Here is a 26095-nt window from a genome sequence, read left to right as displayed (position 1 = left end):
CGTAGAAGGGGGGGTACTGTCACGGGTGTGTTGCCACGAAGATCGTCACGAGTACACAGCCTGACTTCTCGCAGCTGACTTGTTGGTGCTTTGTGTTTTCTCGGCAGTGAAGGAGTTAATTCTCTCTCTCTCTGGGCTAGCTGAGGTCCAGCCTCGCCCAGCTGCAATCAATGCTTCGTTAGTGAGACTCCTTTATATTCCTGCAGGTCTGTTTGTGAGGTGTCGGTGAAAGCTTTTCATTCAGACTTACAGAGCGGATCGTGGTGTTTGGAGTTGCTGAGATAAGTGTATTTGAAAGTGTTATTTCCCTTTCCTCGCTTTATCATTTATCTCCTTTCCCGTTGGTGTTCCCTCTGTTGTAGTTTTGTTGAAGTTGTATGCAAGGTGGTTTTGGTTTTTCCCTTGTACTGTCTCGTTCGTCTAAATACTGTGTGTGGGCATATTATTGCTGGTTCCCAATTGTTGTGATCAGGGTCCTTCTCAGGACTAGATTACTGTGGTGCAGGGATCCTCAGGAGGTAGGGGTTACGCTGGCGGCCTGGACCTCTGTACCTTTAACAGTACCTCCAGGATGAGGGATTAGTCAGGGCCCCAGCTTAGGGTCAGCTTAGGCCCCCTACCTCCAGTATTCTGTGACAGTGTGACAGGTATCTTGTTACGGGCACAAGGGGAACAAGCCGCGACAAAATCCGCAACATCGTTGCGCAGGGTGGGCCACCAATAATGTCGGGCAATGAGCAGAAGCGTCTTTCTTTGGCCGGCATGACCAGCCAGTTTGGACGAATGACCCCAGAGTAAGACCCTCTTCCGATCCTGAGCAGCTACAAAAGGTCTTACCAGGAGGTAGATGAGACAGGTCAAGCGGAGCAACAGTCATTATTCTGGAGGAGTCAATGATGTGTAGAGGCTCCTCCTCTTGGTCAGTAGACAGGAAAGAGCGGGACAGAGCTTCAGCTTTAATATTCTTATCTGCCAGGCGGTAATGGAGAGTAAAGCTGAAACGAGCAAAGAACAAAGACCATTTGGCCTGACGCGGATTTAGTCTTTGGGCGGTCTGCAAGTAAGCAAGGTTTTTATGGTCAGTATAGATGACCACCGAGTGCAGAGCCCCCTCAAGCAAGTAGCGCCACTCCTCCATTGCTAATTTGATGGCCAGCAGTTCTTGACCTCCTATGGAGTAATTGTGTTAGGATGGAGAAAAGAGTTTGAAGAAGCCTCAGGTCACCATTCGCCCAGACGAGGATTTCTGGGTGAGCTTCTCTCTAAGACCATCCTGTTTGTCACTGAGCCTGTAACTCTTCAGGTGGGAATGCTATATTCGGAGAGGATCTCCTTCTACGTGCTGTCCGATCTCTCTCATCCCCTCTTGCTTGGCCTGCCTTGGTTACAGAGACATGAGCCCATCCTGAATTGGTGCTCGGGTGAGGTGCTCCATTGGGGTCAGGAATGCCATAAGACCTGTCTGGTTCCGGTTCGTCCTGCTCGACCCCCGTCTACTCCGGCTAACCTACCTGGCCTGCCAACACCCTAGTGGTCCTATGCAGACGTCTTCGATAAAAAGGAGGCAGAGACACTACCACCTCATAGGCCGTATGATTGCCCCATCGACCTAATACCTGGTGCTTCACTTCCTCGCGGGCAAATCTACCACTTGTTGCTGGCCGAGACCCGTGTCATGTCTGAATACATTGAAGAAAATCTTACTAGGGGATTTATCCAGAAATCCACCTCTCCGGATGGAGCAGGATTCTTCTTTGTCAAAAAGAAAGATGGCTCTCTTTGCCCTTGTATCGACTATAGAGGCCTAAACCAGATTACCATCAAGAATAAGTACCCCCTGCCTCTCATCTCGGAGCTGTTTGATCGCCTAAAAGGCACAAGGATCTTCACTAAGCTCGACCTGCGTGGAGCGTACAATCTGGTCCGGATTTGCCAAGGAGACGAGTGGAAGACGGCATTCAACACTCGGGATGGTCACTACAAGTACCGCGTGATGCCCTTCGGTCTCTGTAATGCTCCAGCCGTCTTCCAGGAGTTAGTAAACGATATCTTTCGAGATCTCCTGCATTCCTGCGTGGTGGTGTACCTGGACAATATCTTGGTGTTCTGCCCTGATTTGCCCTCTCACCGGAGGGATGTTCGTCAGGTCCTGCTGAGGCTCCGGAAGAATGGCCTGTATGCTAAGTTCGAGAAATGCCTCTTTGAGCAGACCTCCCTGCCATTTCTGGGGTATATCATCTCTGAGACCGGACTACGGATGGATCCCTAGAAGGTGTCTGCCGTCTTAAAGTGGCCCGACCGGAGGGGTTGAAGGCTATTCAGCGGTTTCTGGGATTCGCTAACTATTACCGCCTCTTCATTCCTCATTTCTCCTCCCGGACAGCTCCCATCTCTGCTCTTACCCGTAAGGGAGCAAATCCCAGGGAGTTGTCTTCCGAGGCAGAGAATGCCTTTATCTCTCTTAAACAAGCCTTCTCTGCCGCTCCTGTGCTACACCGTCTGGATTGCAATAAACAGTTCTTCCTGGAGGTTGATGCCTCTTCCTCAGGAGCCGGAGCGGTGCATGCCCAGAAATCTTCGTCTGGACAAATGGTGACCTGCGGCTTCTTTTCCAAACTCTTCTCTCCGTCCGTGCGCAATTACTCCATAGGGGATCGAGAACTGCTGGCCATCAAATTAGCGCTGGAGGAGTGGCGCTACTTGCTTGAGGGGGCTCTGCACCCGGGGGTCATCTACACTGACCATAAAAACCTCGCTTATTTGCAGACTGCCCAAAGAATAAACCCACGTCAGGCCAGATGATCTTTGTTCTTTGCTCGATTCTGCTTAAATCTCCATTACCGCCCGGCAGACAAGAACATTAAAGCTGACGCTCTATCCCGCTCTTTTCTGTCTTCCGACCTGGAGGAAAAGCCTCTTCACATCATTGTTCTCTCTAGAATTATGACTGCTGCTCCATTTGACCTGTCTCATCTACGTTCTTGTAAGACCTTTGTAGCGGCTCAGGATCGGAAGAAGGTCTTACTCTGGGGCCATTCGTCCAAACTGGCTGGCCATGCCAGCCAGAAGAAGACACTTCTGCTCATTACCCAGCACTATTGGTGGCCCACCCTGCGTAAGGATGTTGCGGATTTTGTCGCAGCTTGTTCCTCTTGTGCCCATAACAAGATACTTAAGCACCTTCGAGCCCGTCGCCTCCTTCCTTTTCCCGTGTCTTCCGCTCCGTGGCAACATATTGCAATGGATTTCATCATGGATCTTCCGGTATCGGCAGGTTGTACTGTCATTTGGGTGGTCGTTGACCGCGTCTCCAAGATAGCTCACTTCATCCCTCTGTCTGGTCTTCCGTCTGCACCTGTGCTGGCTAAGGACTTCATCCGTCACATCTTCCGTCTCCACGGCTTACCCCTCCACATTGTCTCGGACCGAGGAGTTCGGTTCACTTCTCGCTTTTGGAGAGCCACGTGCAAGCTGCTGGATGTCTCTTTGGATTTTTCAACGGCCTATCATCCTCAGTCCAATGGTCAAGTGGAACGTATCAATCAGATCCTTACCAGTTTTCTTTGGCACTTTGTCAACATTCACCATAGCAATTGGGTTGAGCTCCTGCCCTGGGCCGAGTTTTCTTATAACAACCATGTGAGTGAGTCCTCTGCTAAGTCTCCGTTTTTTGTGGTCTACGGTCGACAACCCCGGATTCCATTTCCCGTCTCCTCTTCAGTAGACAATCCTGCCGCGGAGTCTCTCGTCTGTGAATTTTCTGCGATTTGGTAAGACACTAGATCTGCTCTCCTTCAGTCCTCCGAACGGATGAAGAAGCATGCTGATAAGAGACGTCTGGATCCGCCTCAATTCCGTCCGGGAGACTAGGTCTGGCTTTCCTCCAAATATGTCCGCCTCAAGATACCATCTTACAAGTTGGGTCCGCGGTTCATCGGTCCGTTCGAGATACTGAACCAAATAAACCCAGTGGCTTACAAGCTGAAACTCCCGGCCTCCTTACGGATCCCCAACTCCTTTCACGTGCCTCTCCTCAAACCGGTTGTCCTTAATTCTTTCTCTGACGATCCAGGTACAACTCCAGCTCCAGTCTCCTAAAGAGTCCCCGGCCAATGGCCGGAGGACCACTCCTATTTAAAGCACCTCCTCCAAAATGGAGGTGCCTGTTAAAGGTTGTTGTTTGTGTGCTAACACTCTCCTCAGCCCTCAGGTTCCAGTGCCAGCCAGTCAGTCTGTCAGACGTGCCCGCCAGCCTGTCTATCAGCCGTGCCCGCCAGCCTGTCTATCTGCCGTGCCCGCCAGTCTATCAGCCGTACCCGCCAGCCTGTCTACCTGCCATGCCCGCCGGCTTGCCTACCCGGATCACCTGTCAGGTTACCTGCTGTGTCCGCCTGCTTGTCTACCCAGATCACCTGTCTGGCTACCAGCTGTACCCGCCTGCTTGCCTACCTGGATCACCCGTCAAGCTACCTGCCGTACTCTTCAGCTGCACCTGTCAGGCGCAGCAACCTGACCCATGGGAGTTGCCTGCTCTCACACAAGGTCGGTCCCAGAGTGGCACCTGGTTCACCTGCCCGGTCTCTCCTTGGTTTCCACAGAGTCGACTAAGCCGCCATGTGGCCAGGGTCGGTCCAAGTTGGCACTTAGTTACGCCCCTCTGGTCCCTCCTTGCATCCCAGCACAGAGGTTCCACCACCCGGTCCCGTAACATCTAACAGAGAGACTCCCTTGGCGGAGTCAGAGAACAGAGGAGGCAGTCGAAGATTTTCGTCCGGGCTCATCGAACACCTTTTGGAAAGTCGCGAGGAAAGCCTGGAGGTCGGACACCAGAGGATGCCCTCTCTCCCACAGAGGGTTAAGCCACACCAACGCCTCTCCGGTGAGATGAGACATGATAAATGCCACCTTGGCCTTGTCGGAGGCGAACTGGTGTGCCAGGAGCTCAAAGTGCAGCGTGCACTGATTAATGAACCCCCGACATAGGGCAGGGTCACCACCAAAATGTGGAGGAGCAGATAGCCGGGGTCCTACCACAGCGCCACTGGGTTGAGGTGCCGCCGGAGCAGGTGCCGCTTGGTTAGAGGCGAACAGTCGGGGTGGACAGCGCGCCCAAGCGGGAGTTGACTGTTCGCAGATAGGACAGGATAGTATTCTGTTGGGACCTCTGACGAGAGACCTCTTGGTACAGGTCTGAGAGCGAAGAAGCCTGGGAGCTACCGGATTCCATGGCCTGTGCAACCTGTTACAGATCCGGGTGGTGGAACCTCTGTGCTGTGATGCAAGGAGGGACCAGAGGGGCGTAACTTAGTGTCTACCCGAACCGACCCTGGCCACATGGTGGCTTAGTCGACTCCGTGAACTAAGGAGGGACCAGGAAGGTGAACCAGGTGCCACTCTGGGCCCGACCTTGTATGAGAGCAGGTGACTCCCACGGGACTGATGGCCGAAGCCGACAGGCACAGCAGATGAGTACGGCTGGTAGACAGGCAGGTGATGCGGGTAGACAAGCAAGTGGGCACGGCTGATAGACAGGCAGGGGGCCACAGCTGATAGACAGGCAGGCGGGCACTGGTGCCTTATATAAGGGCAGTCCTCCGGCCATTGGCCCTAAGTACAGTGCCCAGGGAACTGCGCGTGGTGCGCGCACCCCGGGCAGATGCAGCAGGGGAGCCAGAGGATGCGGGACCGGGACCGTGGCGGTGAGGGGATCGGCGTCTTTGCCCGGCAGGAGGCAGAGACGCCGATGCTACAAAACAATTTATATTATTCTCCAACTTCTTTAACCCCTTAAGCCCCGCGGGTGGTTTGCACGTTAATGACCGGGCCAATTTTTACAATTCTGACCACTGTCACTTTATGAGGTAATTACTCTGGAACGCTTCAACGGATCCCCCTGATTCTGAGATTGTTTTTTCGTGACATATTGTACTTCATGATTGTGGAAAAATTTCTTCGATATCACTTGCGTTTATTTGTGAAAAAAACGGAAATTTGGCGAAAATTTTGAAAATTTTGCAATTTTCAAAATTTGAATTTTTAAGCCCTGAAATCAGAGCGATATGTCACACAAAAGAGTTAATAAATAACATTTCCCACATGTCTACTTTACATCAGCACAATTTTGGAACCAAAATTTTTTTTTGTTAGGGAGCTATAAGGGTTAAAAGTTGACCAGCGATTTCTCATTTTTCCAACAAAATTTACAAAACCATTTTTTTAGGGACCACATCACATTTGAAGTCACTTTGAGAGGTCTTTATGACAGAAAATACCCAAAAGTGACACCATCCTAAAAACTGCACCCCTCAAGGTGCTCAAAACCACATTCAAGAACTTTATTAACCCTTCAGGTGCTTCATAGGAATTTTTTGAATGTGGAAGAAAAAAATGAACATTTAACTTTTTTCACAAAAATGTTACTATAGACCCAATTTTTTTTATTTTCACAGGGGTAACAAGAAAAAATGGACCGCAAAATTTGTTGTGCAATTTCCCCTGGGCACGCAGATACCCAATATTTGGGGAAAAAACACTGTTTGGGCGCACTGTAGGGCTCGGAAGGGAAGGAGCGCCATTTGACTTTTTGATTGTAAAATTTGTTTGAATAATTAGCGGACACCATGTTGCGTTTAGAGAGCCCCTGTGTGCCCAAACATTGGAGCTCCCCCAGAAGTGACCCCATTTTGGAAACTAGACCCCCCAAGGCACCTATCTAGATGCATAGTGAGCAGTTGCAACCCCCAGGTGCTTCACAAATTGATTCGTAAAAATGAAAAAGTGAAAACAAAAACACTTTTTCATTGTTACAAATCAATTTGTGAAGCACATGGGGGTTCCAACTGCTCACTATGCATCTAGATAGGTGCCTTGGGGGGTCTAGTTTCCAAAATGGGGTCAATTGTGGGGGAGCTCCAATGTTTGGGCACACAGGGACTCTCTAAATGCAACATGGTATCCGCTAACAAATTGAATGGAAAATCGGCTCAAATTGTTAGCGGACACCACATTGCGTTTGGAGAGCCCCTCTGTGCCCAAACTTTGGAGCTCCCCCACAAGTGACCCCATTTTGGAAACTAGACCCCCCAAGGCACCTTTCTAGATGCATAGTGAGCACTTGGAACCCCCAGGTGCTTCACAAATTGATTCGTAATAATGAAAAAGTGAAAAAAAAAAACACTTTTTCATTTTTATGAATCAATTTGTGAAGCACCTGGGGTTCCAAGTGCTCACTATGCATCTAGATAGGTGCCTTGGGGGGTCTAGTTTCCAAAATGGGGTCACTTGTGGGGGAGCTCCAATTTTTGGGCACACAGGGACTCTCCAAATGCAACATGATATCCGCTAACAATTTGAGCCGACAATTTGTTAACGGATATCATGTTGCATTTGGAGAGTCCCTGTGTGCCCAAACATTGGAGCTCCCCCACAAGTGACCCCATTTTGGAAACTAGACCCCCCAAGGCACCTATCTAGATTCATAGTGAGCACTTGGAACCCCAGGTGCTTCACAAATTGATTCATAAAAATGAAAAAGTGTTTTTTTTTTCACTTTTTCATTATTACGAATCAATTTGTGAAGCACCTGGGGGTTCCAAGTGCTCACTATGCATCTAGAAAGGTGCCTTGGGGGGTCTAGTTTCCAAAATGGGGTCACTTGTGTGGGAGCTCCAATGTTTGGGCACACAGGGGCTCTCCAAACGCAACATGGTGTCCTCTAACAATTTGAGCCGATTTTCCATTCAATTTGTTAGCGGACACCATGTCGCGTTTGGAGAGCCCGTGATGTGCCTAAACAGTGGAGCTCCCCCACAAGTGTCCCCATTTTGGAAACTATACCCCTCAAGGATTTTATTAAGGTGTATAGTGAACATTTTGAACCCAGAGGTACGGCACAGAATTTGTTTACATTAGGTCATCATATTGAATAAGTTGTCATTATTCTTGAGCGCAAGTGCTCGCTACTTGAGTTTGCATCGGGTACTCAGGTATGCACCATGTACAGCGTGTGCTCGAGTGACATGCTCGAGTCCCTGCTCCGCATGTTTCACGGTTATTAGACACCCAAAAAAAAACATGCGGGGATCGCTCGTGCATGGCAGGCAATCCCCGTAAAGTTTTTTGGCCGCGAAGCATATGGGGCAGAGACTCGAGCATGTCACTCAAATACCCACGATACTCAATGCATACCAGAGCACCCGATGCAAACTCAAGTAGCGAGCACTTGCTCTCAACACTAGTCGCCATATCGTCATCTTTTTTTCTTACTTTTGAAAAAAATCCCTAGCACAACCCTAGCCCCAGCACAACCCTAGCCCCAGCACAACCCTAGCCCCAAACCCAGCCCTAACCCTAGCCCAATCCTAACCCAAGAGTTTATTTTTGACGCCGTTCCTTGTGCGGTATAAGTGATTAGACGACTTTATTCTTCGGGTCGGTGTGATTACAGCAATGCCAGAATCATATGGGGTTTTTATGACTGACAGCTGTCACACACTAAAAGACGCATTTTTTGTAAAATCTAGTTTTTGCATCGCCATATTTTGAGAGCTATAATTTTTCCAGATTTTGGCAGACAGTCATGTGACGGCTCGTTTTTTGCGGGATGACTTGACGTTGTTATTGGTGCCATTTTCAGGCACGTGACATTTTTTGATCGCTTTCTATTCCGATTTTTGGGAGGCAGAATAAACAAAAACCAACAATTCAGGAATTGTTTTTTTTTTTTTTTTATTCTGTTCCGCGTGTGGTAAAATTGATGAGGTAGCTTTATTCTTCGGGTCAGTACGTTTACAGCGGTACCACATTTGTATCATTTTTCTATGTCTTGGCGCTTATACACAATAAAAGCTATTTTATAGAAAAAAATATTTTTTAGTATCACTTTATTCTGAGAGCTATAACTTTTTTATTTTTCGGCTGATGGAGCTGTATGGCAGCTTGTTTTTTGTGGGACGAGATGACGTTTTCAGCGGTACCATTTTTATTATATGCGTCTTTTTGATCGCGTGTTATTCCACTTTTTGTTTAGCTGTATGGTGATAAAGCATTGTTTTTTGCTTCGTTTTTTTTTTTTTTTTTTTTACCGTGTTCACTGAAGGGGTTAACTAGTGGGACAGTTTTATAGGTCAGGTTGTTCCGGACGTGGCGATAGCAAATATGTGTACTTTTATTGTTTTTTTTTTATTTTTTTTATAATAATATTTATTGATGGGTACATTATATTTTTATTTTTGGTGTATTATTTTTTTTATTTTTTTATAATATTTTTGCACATTTTTTTTTTTTTTTTTCACTTTCACACAGTATATACACTTTATTACTTTGTCCCACTCTGGGACTTTCACTTTTTTTTTTCTGATCGCCTGCATGGCACAGGAATGGAGCACCATCCCTATGCCATGAAGGCTGTCAGAAGTGCACAGTGTGAAGATTGCTTGGAGATGCACTGCGCATGTCCAAGCAATCTTCCTGCTCTCTGGTGACCCGGATGTTGTCATGACGACATCGGGTCGTCATGGCAACACCCGGGAAGCCTTTGCAGACTGCGCTGGAAGCCGGAAGAGGAGGTGAGTATCGCCGATCACCTCCCCTTGCCCCCGCAATGCCGCGATCGACTTCTATCGACTTCGATCGCAGCATCGCGGGGGTTAATGTGCTGGGAGAGGTGCAGGACCGCTCCCTGCACATAGTACCGGGTGTCAGCTGTGACAATCAGCTGACACCCGGCGGCGATCGCGCCCGCACAGCCTGTGTGTGCGCGCGATCGCGATGACGTACTAATACGGGTCTGGCTCTTAAGTCCCAGGGCACAGACGCGTATTAGTACGTCAGATGTTATTAAGGGGTTAAATGTGGATAAATTGAAAAAAGATTTTTAGCCCAAAAATTACAAAAGCACTTCCATATAATAATTATTAAGTCTACAAACAATAGGAAGATTTATGCCAGTTGAATAAAATAGATTATTTTATTAACGTATAATTAAAAATTCCAATAAAATACATAAAAGTAGGGAAAGAAACTAGAACAGACAAAAAAACCTACAAAAGCCAGTCATGTCATAATATATCCACCAGATGGCGCTAGTGCTCTAAGTCACAATAATCACTGAGCCATAATTGTATTAAATAAAGAACACCATATTCTAAAAAAGTGAAATATCAGGAAAATTAATACGTAACCTATCAAAATAAAGATACTGCAAGTGCAGAGTATAAATCACATAAAGTGCATATAAGCTAATGTGCAAATCTGCTACAATTTATATAAGGTGCAATCTGTAGAGCTAAAAGTGCTGGCACCTCCATAAAGCCACAAATACAAAAATTCTTTAAAGATTGATAAAATACAATACCAGTGATCAGAATAGTAGTTGAAAGTAAATAATTATATGACCTGTCAGATGAGGAAACCCCGATGCACACGTTTCAAGGCTCTCTTTCATAAACCCTGCCGTTTGCCTTCCCCTTTGTCCTTATTAATGGTTTCAGTGTTTACCAATATCACTTTCTGTAATGTACTTCACTGGACTGGGCTTATGGAAAAGTGCCTGGAGACCTCTTCATTTTCCCGATTGGCATAAGGAGTCAGACCGAGCACCAATGAAATAATGAAGGCCTATCATAATGATAGGCTATTATAACAATGTTGTAAAAAAAAAACCAACACCTTATATTCACTACCAAATATAAGCACGTGTGTCTCATTAGATTTAATTTCATGACAGTAACTCAACACCATTATTTGACATATAGAAATATAGAAATCTATCTTTTAATGTTTTTCATAGTTACCTGACTCGCACTCAGCTGTAGTGGTATTGATATCAGCAGTAACATCCACAAAGTGGCAAATTGAGAAAAGTCTGCATCCTCTGTAGCAGGCACCAAGGACATCATCCTGTAGGGAGAGGAAAGCAGGATGTACACTTCACCTTGACTAAAATGTCTTATGTTACAATACAACATTATAATAAGATCACATATACCTTAAAGACAGACCCTGAAATCCATTTTTTTTAAAGCTAATCTGTGCTGTATTGTAGCATACGACACCCCTATACATTCTGTTTTTTGTTTCTATCTTTCAATCCTCTTGAATTTCACGTCATTGCCTGCATCCAGTTTGTTTACATGCTGCTCTCCCAGACTATTCAGCTTCTTGGGCTTTTTTTTCAGCTCACAGCCAGAAGTAGCCCCCCCCAGCCTCAGTGTACAGCCCCACCTCTGCCCACCCACTGCACACTCATTGGCTGTCTGTATCTGCCAGGCACTATTCTCCTCATCAACCTGCAGTTCTCGGTTTGTCCTGACAGCAGAGGTGGTGCTAGAGAGCAGGACTGAGAAAATTTCTGTGTTTGTAGACAGTGGAGCCGGAGTCAGCATGGTTGATGCTGAGTTTGTGAGAACTCATGGTCTTGCTTGCTGTACTTTAGCTAAGCCCATTCCTATTTTTGCCATCGACTCAGCGCCACTTGTACAGAAAGTTCTGACTCAGATTGTACATAATGTAAGACTGCTGGTGGGGTCTGTTCATTGTGAGATAATTCCTTGCTATGACCTGGACGGCCTTCCCACTCCAATTCTACTGGGTCTACCCTGGTTGGTGAAACATAATCTGACAGTGTATTGGCAATGCACGGAGATCGTTGAATGATGAGATTATTGCCTTGAGAACGGTTTAAACATATCCCTTTCTACAGTCTTTACAGAGAGCTTACCTGCATTTTTGTCTGGTTTTGAGGACATTTTTTTCTGAGAAGGAATGTCAGGATTTGCCTCCTCATCATGCATTTGACGGTCCTATTAACCTGATCCCCGTAACTAAACTACCAATGTCTAGACTGTATAATTTTTCTGGCCATGAGAGACTAGCTATTAAAGGGGTTGTCCAGTACTTTAGATTACACCCCCAATGTATCCCCCCGGGGGGCCCCTAAAGATTTTTGTAATTAGCTTACGTTGCAGATACTGCCTGTGAGCGGCGCTATCACTGGCCGCTCACAGGCATCACGTGACCCCTGGCTGCAGCCGGCTCTGACATCCGCTGACGTCACAACAAGTGCTGGCAGCAGCCGGGGGTCTCTGTCTAATGCGTTCCACGGTGGATGACAGGCTGTGGACGGGGTTACTGCCGCTCAAAGGTAGTATCTGCAACGTAAGCTAATTACAAAAATCCTTAGGTGTCCCGGGGGGTTACATTGGTGGGGTAATCTAAAGTACTGGACACCTTCTTTAACGATTTCATTACGGAAAGTCTGGAGAAGGGACATATCAGACCCGCATCTTTGCCCGTGGAGGCAGGGTTCTTCTTTGTGAAGAAGAAATATGGCGGTCTACGTCCCTGTTTAGATTTCCGGGAATTGAATCAAATTACCATCCAAGATCCATATGTGACATGCACAAGTAGTGCTGTTGCTTTAAAAGCATTCAGCAACTATTAGAAGTAACACAAGCACAGGAGACAGGAAGTGTTGTGCTCCAGAATCATCCAGCAACTAGAGGGGTTAACACAGGAGCAGGGGAGTGTTTTAGCAGAGCCCCAGAGGGATTGTGGGAAAGTTGTTTACTGTCTGGCCAAGCAGAAGAGAAAGGTGGCTTATGATCTGTATCTCACAGAAGGCAAGGGAACAGAATTCAGGTCAGGAGGGAAGCTAAACAAAGGTCAGTTAGACTCCCTGAGCTAAGAGTGCGGAATATTGTTGGTCAGGAAGAAAAGGACTGGAAGGAAGCCTGTCATGGAGATTATCTACCTCATCACACCCTCCATCTCCATGCAAGATAAAGAATGCTGTGTACTATTGAGTCCTTGTGAAGGAAAAGCCTGTGGTTGTGTGTGCATTAAAACTGTGCTGTACTGTGCTACCGGATAATAGACTGTGTACTGCTGTGCTGCAAAGGAGACTGTACTGTTATTACTGGAGCCTGTTGCATTGCACTGGCCGTGCCTCACTAAATGTTATTGTTCAGCCAGGTTGTGGGAGCTAAGGTGTTCTCCAAGTTGGATTTAAGGGGAGCCTACGATCTGGTTAGAATCAGAGAAGTGGATGAATGGAAAACAGCGTTCAATACCCCTGAGGGGCATTTTGAGAGTCTGGTTATGCCTTTTTGGTCTGACCAATGCAATTGCGGTGTTACAGCATTTCATAAATTATACTTTCCATCATTTGGTGGGCAGGTTTGTGGTGGTCTATCTGGATGATATTTTGGTTTACTCACCTGATTTTGAAACACATCGGGGGCATGTTAAACAGGTGCTTCAGATATTAAGGGATAATAAACTACATGCCAAACTAGAAAAATGTGTTTTTGCCATCCAGGAGGTGCAGTTTTTGGGATATCTGTTGTCATCTTCAGGTTTTCGAATGGTTCCGGAGAAGATCCGTGCTGTTCATGATTGGGACCGTCCCGAGAACTTGAAGGCTTTACAGCGTTTTCTGGCCTTTACTAATTTTTACTGGAAATGTATCCAAAATTATTTGGTAGTTGTGAAACCCCTCACTGACATGACAAGGAAGGGATCTGATTTTTCTAAATGGTCGGATGCGGCTCTGCAGGCTTTTTCCTCCCTAAAGAGTTGTTACCTCACCTATACTCAGTCAAATCGATGTTTCTCAATCTTTCATCGTGGAAGTTGATGCGTCGGAGGTGGGGGTTGGGGCTGTGTTATCTAAGGGTCCGTCCCTTGGTAAATGGTGTCCATACGCTTACTTTTCCAATAAATTATCTTCAGCTGAAATTATAACGTGGGTAATAAGGAGCTTCTGGCGGTCAAATAGGCGTTCGAAGAATGGCGACATTGGTTGAAGGGGGCTGTCTATCCTATTACTGTTATCACAGACCATAAGAACCTGTCATATCTTCAATCGGCTAAACATCTCAACCCTAGGCAAGCTAGATGGTCCCCATTTTTTTATTAGGTTCAATTTTGTTGTCATTTTCCGGCCAGTGGTCAAAAACGTCAAGGCTGATGCTTTGTCCCGGTTCTTCCCTGGTGATGGTGATAATGAGAACCCTGCCCTGATTTTGCAGAAGGGGGAAATCATTTTGGCATTGTACCCTGAACTGGAGGGTGAGGTGTTGGAGGCTCAAAGGGACGCCCCTGCCTCCTGCCCTTCCGGGAGATTATTTGTACCATCTAATCTGCGCCGCATAGTAATTAGGGAACATCACAAGTCTGTGCTTGCTGGTCATCCAGGTGGTAAGGCAACTGCGGACCTCCTTTCTCTTCATTTTTGGTGGCTGAGGTATTTGCGCGCATTCTAAAGTATCGCATACCCGACCGTTGGCTACTCTTCTTCCACTACCTATTCCTAGCAGGCCATGGACACACTTGTTCATGGATTTTATTACTGACCTACCGGTATCTGCATGCAAGACTATGGTTTTGGTGTTGTAGATAGGTTCAGTAAAATGGTTCACTTTGTCGCATTGCCGGCACTTACAAATGCCAAGACTCTTGCGCAGGTATTTATAAATGAGATTGTGAAGCCTCACGGGATTCCCTCCGATGTGGTGTTAGATCGGGGGACCCAGTTTGTTTCTAAGTTCTGGAAAGCTTTCTGTTCTCGACTGGGGGCAGCAGATCTCCTTTTTTTCTGCCTTCCATCCTTCTGCCTTAATCAGAATTTAGAGACTTACCTCAGGTGTTTTGTGTCCGAAAACCAGGAGGAATGGGAATCTTACATACCGTTGGCAGAATTTGCTATTAATAATCATTGCCAAGAATCTACCGGCAGGTCACTGTTCTTTGGTGCATATGGTTTCCATCCACAGTTTGGTCCTTTTAGTGGGGCAGGAGCTTCGGAAGTTCCTGAGGAAGAACATTTTGCTTCATCGCTCTCTTGTGTGTGGCGGGGGGGTTCTGAGTAATTTGAAGATCATGGGAGACAGGTACAAAGGTATGGCTGACAGGAAACGCTTGCCATGTCCGGACCTGAGTGTGAATGACTTTGTGCGGTTCTCTACCAGGAATATCAAAGTTGAAGGTTCCTTCCTGGGAGCTGGGACCTAGATTTATTGGTCCCTATAAAATAACTGCTGTCATTAACTCAGCAGTGTTTTGTCTTGAGCTACATCACGCCTTTAAGATTCACAATGTGTTTCACAGGTCTCTGCTCAAGAAATATGTAGAACCTCTTGAGTCCTCTCCCCTGCCGCCGCCCCAATCATGATTGATTGTAATTTGGAGTTTTATATTTTGAGGATTGTAGATTCTCGCCTCCAGCATTGTTCCCTACAGTACTTGGTGTACTAGAAGAGTTATGGTCCAGAGGAAAAGATGTGGGTTTCGGCATCAGATGTGAATACCCCCAGGCTGGTTTGTTCGTTCCACACCTCTTATCCTGAGAAACCTGGTCCTGAGTATCCAGAGGCCACTCGTAGAAGGGGGGTACTGTCAAGGGTGACAGACAGACACCTGACAGACAGTCGCTCTGGAGCTGGCTGTAGAAGGTCACTGCGCTTGGCATTGCAGACGCCTTCTTGATTCCCTCATCTCTGTAGTACAGTTATATCCTTCTTCTTTTAGGACCCAGAAGCAACCTCCACCTTCTGCTGCTGATTGACACACCCTTGCTGGGTAGTTAAAAAGTCTCAGTTTCTCCAGAGAATCTGACTAGTGCTCACCCTGTCCCCTCCCTATCTAGGGCCAAGCTCTAGGGACATTCAGCGCTTAGGTTCCTGCTCGGCGATAGGTGTGGAGCCTATATAGGGACGATAGGTTGGGCAGGGTGATATTAGATCTGCCTAGGGGCTCCACTCCCCCTTTCCCTAGTGTTTGGGCTTCCTCCCCCTCTTCCCTTCGTGTAGCACTTAGTCTTACCCTCACCTTGTGTGACAGATGGAGGTGGGGCAGATGACAACGATGGATGTGGGAGAAAGGACTATGATGGAGGTGGGAGAGAGGACAATGATGGAGGTGGGGAGAACAATGATGGAGGTGGGGGATATGACATTGATAGGGGTGGGGGAGAGGACAATGATGGAGGTGGGGGAGAAGAGAATGATGGATATATTTTTATTAGTGTGTGGCTAATAGTACACTGTTCAAAAAAATAAAGGGAACACTTAAACAACAGAATATAACTCCAAGTGAATCAAACTTCTGTGAAATCAAACTGTCCACTTAGGAAGCAGCACTGACAATAAATTTCACATGCTGTTGTGCAAATGGAATAAACAATAGATGGAAATTATTGGCAATTATAAGACACACTCAATAAAGGAGTGGTTCTGCAGGTGGGGACCACAGACCACATCTCAGTACCAATGCTTTATGGCTGATGTTTTGGTCACTTTTGAATGTTGGTTGTGCTTTCACACTCGTGGTAGCATAAGACGGACTCTACAACCCACAGAAGTTGTTCAGGTAGTGCAGCTCATCCAGGATGGCACATCAATGCAAGCTGTGGCAAGAAGGATTGCTGTGTCTGTCAGCGTAGTGTCCAGAGGCTGGAGGCGCTACCAGGAGACAGGCCAGTACACCAGGAGATGTGGAGGTGGCCATAAGAGGGGGCCAGACTGTCCAGGAGTTGGCGGATGCTTTAGTCCAGGTCTGGGAGGAGAGCCCACAGGAGATCATCCGCAACCTCATCAGGAGCATGCCCAGGCATTGTAGGGAGGTTAGACAGGCACATGGAGGCCACACACAATACTGAGCCTCATTTTGATTTGTTTTAAGGACATTTCATCAAAGTTGGATCAGTCTATAGTGTGTTTTTCCACTTTAATTTTGGGGGTGACTCCAAATCCAGGCCTCCATTGGTTAATAAATTTGATTTCCTTTGATGATTTTTGTGTGACTTTGTTGTCAGCACATTCAACTTTGTACAGAAGGTGGCAACCACAGGGTTCTGTGGTTTTCAATGAGAATATTTCATTCATTCAAATCTAGGATATGTTATTTGAGTGTTCCCTTTAATTTTTTGAGCAGTGTATATTAATGGTGGGGTACATATCTGTATTCAGGGGCGCAGTACGGATGAGACACAGGTATGTATACAACATATGTGACCTTATTATATTTAGGGCTGTGGTGATTATCTTGACAAGAAAAGTCGTGGCTAGGAGATGTCGATATGAAGGTCTAACCAGATGGAGAAGAAGCAGCAGAAACCAATTCTAATCAGACGGTATGGCAGCGGTAAGTTCCTGGATGTAAATATTATTTTGTATCTGCACTTTGTGACTTGGAGTGATAATGTTATTTGTAAAAATCCCTTAGGCTGCATTCTCACATTTGTGTGAAATGTCCTTGAGCTGCCAGATTTTTTCATGGACTCGTAGAGTTTTCTGGGTCCATTCACACATTTGAGAAAATCACGGATCTAAGAATGAGATCCATGAGGGTCAGAGAATGTCCTGTTCTGATCCAATTTTGAGGATCAGAAGAGGACATGCTCAATGCGCCTGTAAAAGCGGGCAGCACACCGACAATACCCATGGATACAGGAATGTAGCCTCATTATGTATATCACAGTCCCTTAGTATATAGTGTACTAACTTATTAGTTACAATTCCCTCTCTGAGCTCAGTTTGTTTATTTAAATGCCAATGTATTATGCCATACATCTGCTTTCTCTCTCTTTTTTTTCTCTTTCTTTCTTTGTATGCATATATTTGTGTTTCTTCACAAGAAACACAAATATATGTTTGGAGAAGAGAAATGCTGCCTATGACCCCAAGCACACCGTCCCCACAGGAGTGGATCAAAATTCCTCCTGACATGTGCACAACCCTCATCATCAACTACAAAAAACGTCTGACTGCTGTGCTTGCCAACAAGGGTTTTGCCACCAAGTATTAAGTGTTGTTTGCCAGAGGAATCAAATACTTATTTCTCACTGCAAAATGCAAATAAATGTATCTAATTTTATATATAATTTATACAATGTGATTTTCTTGATTTTTTTTGGATATTCTATCTCCCAATGTTAAAATTAACCTACCCTTAAAATTATAGACTGTTCAAGTCTTTGTCAATGGGCAAACTTACAAAAACAGCAAGGGATCAAATAATTATTTCCTTCACTGGTATTATATGCGAGGGGAGGTATGTGTCACTTAGGATGCTCTCCTGTGTGAACTAAAACCTACTGAATTTTTGCCGGCATGTTATATGCTGGATGTTAACTCTTTTAAAGGGTGTGGTTTTATGGAAATGACGTAGAGATGGGAGGGAAGCCATTCCCCATACCTTCACCTCAGTGTGTGACTGAACAGGGTTGAAATGTTCAGTCAGTTTGTTTTTCCTGGGTGGAGTGTGTGGTCTGGAGATTAAAGTCTCCAGGCTGTGTGTGGCCGACGCTAGAGAGCAACACCGGAGGACTGGTGTTGCTAAAACTTCACAGGACTATCTGCAGCCGGCAAAGGCCTTGCTGGCTAGAGGACTATTATATTTCATCTTTTGTTTTCCCTTTAACCCTGAGAGGAACTGTTTATTTTTATGGGATGCTGCTGGAGTTTATGCCGTACAATAAACCCGCAGGAAGTTTACACAACCCGTGTGTCCTGTGTCTGCCTCCGGAGAGAAGAGCAAGTAGCTTTACCACAGTTGGTATGAGAGTGCAAGCAAGATTCTAGGAACACGTGTACCTGCCACAGAGACCGGTGGATGTCTTGGGTGAAGGTCGCCAGCCAGCCAGAGAAGTCCGGCAGCATGGAGGAGCTCATTAAGCACCTGATGGAGAGCCAACAACAGATGCAACAGCACCACTTGCAAAGCCAGCAGCAGCACCAGGAGACGACAAAACTGTTGCTTCAACAGATCCAGTAGCAGCAAAAGGCACAGCAGCAGCACCAGCAGGAGCAGCAACAGCAGATACAGCTTCTGGCGGACGCCATCCAGGGAAGGGCAACCGCCCCACCCCCAGGGCTGACTGATGACTCCCATGTCAGGAAGGCGGTAAGACGGGCCATGCAGAAGATGACCCCCGGGGATGATGTAGAAGCATTTCTGACTGTCTTTGACAGGGTGGCTGATCGGTAGAGACTTCCACCAGAACAGTGGGCAGAGGTTCTGGCTCCATATTTGTCTGGTGAACCCCAAAAGGCATATTACGACTTGGCACTGCAGGATGTCAAGGAATACACCAAGCTAAAGACAGAGATGGGAGTGAATATGGCGGTGAGAGCCCAGCGACAAACCCCCTCGCTCGCAGATGTTTGACCTACTGCATCTCATTCAGAAGTGGTTGCAGCCAGAGTCCTCCACTCCGGCCCAGATGGTCGAGCGGGTGGTGATTCATAGGTTCGTGCACTCCCTTCCCAAGCCAGTACAGACTTGGGTTGCCCAGGGCGATCCCCAGAACGCAGATGACTTCATCGGCCTGGTAGAGAGGTACCAAGTGGTTGAGAAATCCCTCGGGAAACCAGATATAGTCACTTCTCCATACTGGGATACCCAAAAGGGGGCGGGTTCACCACAGAAGGGGTCTAGAGCCACCACTGGGGGGCGTCCCATTCCCACTGAAGGTGCCACAAGGACTGTTGCTAAAGATATAGTCTGCTGGTGGTGCCACAACCCTGGACACGTAGCCGCCAGGTGTCATATGTCCCCCAAGCGCATGGACTGCAGCCTAGGCAGACGAGTTTCCTATTATGCTTATCCAGACTGCAGTGTGGACTGTCGACCCGGCGAAGGGCTGCAAGCGTGTGCCGTGTCCGTTAATGGGGTAAAGGTGCTCTGGTGACTTTAATCAAAGCTACCCTTCCCCACCAGTTGATCCCTTCCAAAACTGTGGGCATTCGGTGCATCCATGGGCACGCCAAGCACTATCCCCTGGCCACAGTGACAGTGGAAACAAATTGTGGTGCTCAGTCCCATGAAGTTGGGGTGGTTAAGGACCTGATACATCCCATCATACTGGGCTGTGATTTTTCTTTGCTTTGGGACTTGTGGGGGAAGGGAACCGGACTAAGTAGCGTGGGCAAAAGCCAGGTCCCTGGAGAAGAACCCCTGTCGAAGTCTTAGGTGAAGAGTTCCCACTGTGCGTCCTTGCCGGCGACGAGGGCAAGACGGTGACCGAGGAGGCCGACCTCCCTGAGTTAGACATGTCCGGAGAAAACTTTGGGACTGCTCAAGTTCGAGACCGGACCTTAAAGGGGGCGTTTGACCAGGTTACTGTATGTAATGGGGTTGCCCAAGAGCCGGGGGCCGACACCAAGTTCCCCCACTTTGCAGTGCAGGGGGAGTGGCTATATAGGGTGGCCAAACTAAGGGGCGGTGAGATAGTGGAACAGCTGTGCGTGCCGGGGCCATACCGACAGAGGATATGGCCCATTCACATGTTCTGGGGGCACACCTAGGGATTGAGAAGACTCAGGAGAGGATACTGAGAAGGTTTTTTATTTATTTTATTTTTTATTGGCCAGGGTGTTACCGAGAAATTCAGAACTATTGTAGGTCCTGCCCCAACTGCCAAATAACCGCTCCCTCTTCCCACTTTCATAGTTCATTAGTTCCACTACCGGTGATAGAAGTCCCCTTTGAGAGGATTGCTATGGACCTAGTAGGGCCCTTACTCAAATCAGAGGCCACCAATATATCCTGGTGATCATGGACTACGCGACCCGGTATCCAAAAGCAGTGCTGCCTAGGAACTCGTCGAGTAAATGCATAGCCAGGGAGCTCATCCATATATTTGCCAGGACCGGACTGCCGAAGGAAATCCTAACAGACCAAGGGACCCCGTTCATGAGTAAGGTAATAAAGGAGTTGTGCAATGTCCTCCAGATTACCCAGCTGCGAACCTCCGTTTACCATCCGTAGACTGACGGCTTAGTAGAGCGCTTTAACAAGACCCTGAAAGAGATGCTCAAGAAAGTCGTATAGAAGTATGGATGGGACTGGGACTACCTGCTGCCCTTCCTGCTCTTCTCGGTAAGGGAGGTTCCCCAAGCCTCTACTGGTTTTTCTCCGTTTGAGTTCATGTATTGACGACATCCGCAAGGGCTCCTGGACATCGCTAAGGAAACCTAGGAAACCGAGGTTACACCACACCGGAGCATGATTGAACATGTCACCCAGATGTAGGAAAGAATAGCGAAAGTGATGCCTATCGCTTCCTCTAGGCGCAGGAAGTTCAGGCAAGGGTCTATAACCGATCGGTGAGGCTGAGGCAGTTCAAGCCTGGGGACCGTGTTTTGGTGCTAACCCCTACCATTGAAAGCAAGTTCCTGGCCAAATGGCAAGGTCCGTATGAGGTGGTGGAGAAAGTCAGCGAGGTTAATTATAAAGTCCACCAGCTTGGCCAAAGAAAGCCACACCAAATATACCATGTGACCTTGCTCAAGCCGTGGCGAGACCAGAAACCTGTAGAAACTCCTTGCCGCATGTTAGGGTAAACCTCAAACCCTATAAGATTCCTGAAGTTCGCCGTGTGGTAATCTCAGCCGAGGTTAAGAGGATGCTAGATAAAGGAATCGAACAGCGGATGGTCGAGTCCCATCGTTCTCGTGCCAAAGCCCGACGGGGAGTGGAGATTTTGTAAAGACTACCGCAGGCTGAATGAGGTTTCCAAGTGTGACGCCTACCCGATGCCCCGCGTCGATGAACTCCTAGAGAGGCACTTCAGAATAGTCCAATGTTTTCCTCTTAGCCATTCTTGGGTGATTTTAGCTGTGTGTTTTGGGTCATTATCCTGTTGCAAAACCCATGACCTGCGACTGAGACCAAGCTTTCTGACACTGGGCACCACTTTTCTCTCTAGAATCCCTTGATAGTCTTGAGATTTCATTGTACCATGCACAGATTCAAGACACCCTGTGCCAGATGCAACAAAGCAGCCCCAGAACATAACAGAGCCCCCTCCATGTTTCACAGTAGGGACAGTGTTCTTTTTTTGTTGTGCTTAATTTTTCTGTCTGTGAACATAGAGCTAATGTGCCTTGCCAAAAACTTCCATTTTTGTCTCATCTGTCCATAGGACATTCTCCCGGAAGCGTTGTGGCTTGTCAACATGTAGTTTGCTTTTTTATGATTCATTTTTCAACAATAGTGTTCTCCTTGGTCGTCTCCCATGAAGTCCACTTTGGATCAAACAACGACGGATGGTCTGATCTGAAAGATGTTCCTTGAGCTTGAAGTTCACCTTTAATCTCTTTAGAAGTTATCCTGGGCTCCTTTGTTACCATTCGTATTATCTGTCTCTTTGATTTGTCATCAATTTTCCTCCTGCGACCACATCCAGGGAGTTTGGCTACAGTCCCATGGATCTTAAATTTCTGAATAATATGTGCAACTGTAGTCACAGGAACATCAAGCTGCCTGGAGATGGTCTTATAACCTTTACCTATAACATGCTTGTCTATAATTTTCTTTCTAATCTCCTTAGACAACTCTTTCCTTTGTCTGTACAGAGAGAGAAAGTCCGCACCTGTGCAACTGGTGAACAAATACCCTGGACCGCAATCCAAATGAGAGACAAAGAGAGTCCACAACTTCCAACAAGACCAGGTGGTTACCAATAGTAGAGTAAATGTCCAAAGCAATGAAAAAAGAAAAAAGGGTAGCAGACTGGTGAGTGCTACCTTTTTTTCTTTTTTCATTGCTTTGAACTCTTTCCTTTGCTTCCTCTGGTCCATGTTGAGTGTGGTACACACCATGTCACCAAACAGCACAGTGAGTATCTGTAGCCCTATATACAGGCCCACTGACTGATTACAAGATTGTAGACACCTGTGATGCTAATTAGTGGACACAATTTGATTAAACATGTCCCCTTTGTCACATTATTTTCAGGGGTACCATCATTTCTGTCCAGGCCTATTTCATGAGTTACATTTTTTTTTTAATTCTCTGGAAGCAGGGTTGAAAACCAATGTCCGACTTTCATTTGTTCATTTTCATAGATTTTTAATTTATTATTACTTTTGTCAGATTCAAGTTATTTCTGTGACCATTGTGGGTTTTTCTTTCATTAAACGAGGGGTACCAACAATTTTGACCACGTGTGTGTGTGTGTGTATATATATGCAGTACAGACCAAAAGTTTGGACACACCCTCTCATATAAAGATTTTTCTGTATTTTCATGACTATGAAAATTGTGCATTCACACTGAAGGCATCAAAACTATGAATTAACACATGTGGAATTATATACTTAACAAAAAAGTGTGAAACAACTGAAAATATGTCTTATATTCTAGGTTCTTCAAAGTAGCCACCTTTTGCTTTGATGACTGCTTTGCACACTCTTGGCATTCTCTTGATGAGCTGACATAGTCACACAATCTTAAGCCAAGGCAGGCAGCACAGATTCAATATACCTAGCCAAGGTCAGGAGCGCAGAGATCAAGATATACTGTAAACAAGACGTGTAGATAGCAGAAGAGACAGAATGAACATGCACTAACAGGATCTAGTGGTGGGAGGAGCTGCCTAATAAACCCCCTGCTGCCTGGGGATCCTAAACTCTGCAGGACACAAGTGGTCAAATTCCTGCAAAGTCTGTCCACGCCTTCCTATAGGCGGGTGGAAACTCAGCAGCAGCAGTAGGATGCAGCAGAGTTGCAAATTCTGCAAGAGGCAGCTCAGGGAGACAATCCGAAACAGGGAGGAGCATAGTGGTGACCGCAGTGAGTAGGGCAACGCTTACTGCCCGTGCAAGTCACCGGCATGAAAGACATTTAGGATTATAATAAATGTCAGTTTTGGACCACACCTTTTTGCTAAATATAGAATATACTAGATGGTGGCCCGATTCAAATGCATCGGGTATTCTAGAATAGGTATGCGGCCGACCGGGCGCAATCAGCAGAGCTGTGTTTAAATTTTGCGCCAAAATTGCTGATTGGTCGAGGCCGGCAACCGTGACCAATCAGCAAAGCGGTGTTCAAATTTGGCGCCTAAATCGCAGATTGGTCACGGCCGGCGGTCGCGACTAATCAGCAGAGCGGGGTTTAAATTTGGCGCCAATAATGCTGATTGGTCGCCGCCAGCGAACATGACCAATCAGCAGAGCGGTATTTCAATTTGGCGCCAATAATGGTGATTGGTCACGGCAGCGACCAATCAGCAGAGCGGTGTTTAAATTTGGCACTAATAATGCTGATTATTCGCGACCGGTAACCGCGACCAATCAGCAGAGCGGTGTTTAAATTTGGCGCCAATTTCTCTGCTTGGTCGCGGCCGGCCACTGCGACCAATCAGCGAAGCGGTGTTTAAATTTGGCGCCAATATGGCTGATTGGTCACGGCCGGTGGTTGCGACTAATTAGCAGAGCGAGATTTAAATTTGGCGCCAATACTGCTGATTGGTCGCGGCCGGCGACCGCGACGAATCAGCAGAGCGGTGTTTAAATTTGGCGCCAATATTGCTGATTGGTCGCGGCCGTCGACCGCTACCAATTAGCAGAGCGGGGTTTAAATTTTGTGCCAATACTGCTGATTGGTCGTGGCCGGCGACCGCAACCAATCAGCAGAGCGGGGTTTACATTTGGCGCCAAAATTGTTGATTGGCGCGTCCGCCGGGTGCGAACAATTAGCAGAGCGGGGTTTAAATTTTGCCCCAATACTGCTGATTTGTCGCGGCCGGCGACCGCGACCAATCAGCAGAGCGTTGTTTAAATTTGACACAAAAAACGCAGATTGGCCGCGGCCGGTGGTTGCGACCAATCAGCAGAGTGAGGTTTAAATTTGGCGCCAATACTGCTGATTGGTCACGGCCGACAACTGCGACCAATCAGCAGAGCGGTGTTGAAATTTTGCGCCAATAGTGCTGATTGATCTCGGCCAGCGAAAGCGATCAATCAGCAGAGCGGTGTTTACATTTGGCGCCAAAATCGCTGATTGGTCGCAGCCGGCGGCCTCAACCAATCAGCAGAGCGTTGCTTAAATTTGGCGCCAATCTCGCTGATTGGTCGCGGACTCCAGACGCGACCAATCAGCAGAGCGTTGTTTAAATTTGGCGCCAATCTCGCTGATTGTTCGCGGCGTCCGCGACCAATCCGCACAGCGGTGTTTAAATGTGGAACCAAGATCGGTGATTGGTCGCGACCGATATTTGAATGTGGCGCCCAAATCGGTGATTGGTCGCGGGCAGCGCCTGCGACCAATCAGCGATTTTTAACACAAACGTCCGGACCTTTGTAACACGATGCGGATACTGTGGGGACATCAGCAGCTAGGGTGTGAAGGGAGGACCGGGGAGCGGCGCTGCGGGTCCGGATACTTCTGCTGCGAGCGCCCGCTCATGTCCCTGGTTCTCGCAGCGGAAGTATCCGGACAGGCAGCTCCACTGACATCCATGCGGATAGGGTGTGAAGGGAGGACCGGGAAGCGGCGCTGACATCCAATTGGTCGCGGCGGCTATTTAAATCTGCCGCACAAATCGGTGATTGGTCGCTGTCTTGGCCCGCGACCAATCACTGATCTTGGTGCCAAAGTTAAACACTATTGTGCTGATTGGTCGCGGACGCTGACCGCGACCAATCACCGATTTGGGCGCCAAATTTAAATATCGGCCGCGACCAATCACCGATCTTGGCTCCAGATTTAAACACCGCTGTGCTGATTGATCGCGGCCGATATTTAAATTTGGCGCCCAAATCGGTGATTGGTCACGGTCAGCGCCCACGACCAATCAGCACAGCGGTGCTTAAGTTTTGCGCTAAGATCAGTGATTGGTTGGGTCCGAAGACCGCGACCAATCATCGAATCGTCTTGGTGAGGACCGGGGAGCTGCGCTGCCTGTGCAGCTACTTCCGCTGCGAGAACCCGGGACATAGCGGGCGCTCGCAGCAGAAGTATCCCGACCCGCAGCGCCGCTCCCCGGTCCTCCCTTCCTCATGGAGGTCAGCGGTGCCGGCGGTCCTTCCGCTGCTACCGGCCGGGAGATGAGCGCCTCGCGTCGCTCATCTCCCGGCTGCATCTCCGTCCCGCAGATGGGTCCGGCGGTCGGGTTCCTTCTGCTGTTGCCGGCCGGGAGATGAGCGCCTCGCGCCTCGCGCCGGTCATCTCCCGGCTGCATCACCGCTCAGCTCCGTCCCGCAGATGAGCCGCTAACAGCCGCCATCTTTTTTCAGAAATCCCGCGGCGCTGATTGGCCGCTGCCGGACCAATGAGCGACGCGGGATTTCCTGGACAGACAGACAGA

At 47.5% G+C, this 26095-nt stretch overlaps 1 protein-coding gene across 1 annotated transcript in view; it reads right to left on the bottom strand.

The window, feature by feature from the left end:
• The window catches only part of LOC141273299 (transmembrane protein 59-like), a 324881-nt gene that overhangs the window by 284683 nt on the left and 14103 nt on the right, over positions 1-26095 (bottom strand). The window contains exon 2 of the mRNA XM_073684938.1: positions 10794-10899. Coding sequence (XP_073541039.1) covers positions 10794-10899 — 106 coding nt within the window. The remainder of the gene's footprint in view (positions 1-10793; positions 10900-26095) is intronic.

The sequence above is a fragment of the Phyllobates terribilis genome, unplaced genomic scaffold (assembly GCF_046119375.1).
Source record: "Phyllobates terribilis strain yellow unplaced genomic scaffold, ASM4611937v1 Scaffold_1__5_contigs__length_1240528914, whole genome shotgun sequence".
Lineage (NCBI taxonomy): Eukaryota > Metazoa > Chordata > Amphibia > Anura > Dendrobatidae > Phyllobates > Phyllobates terribilis.
This window is presented reverse-complemented; position numbering and strand designations above follow the sequence as displayed.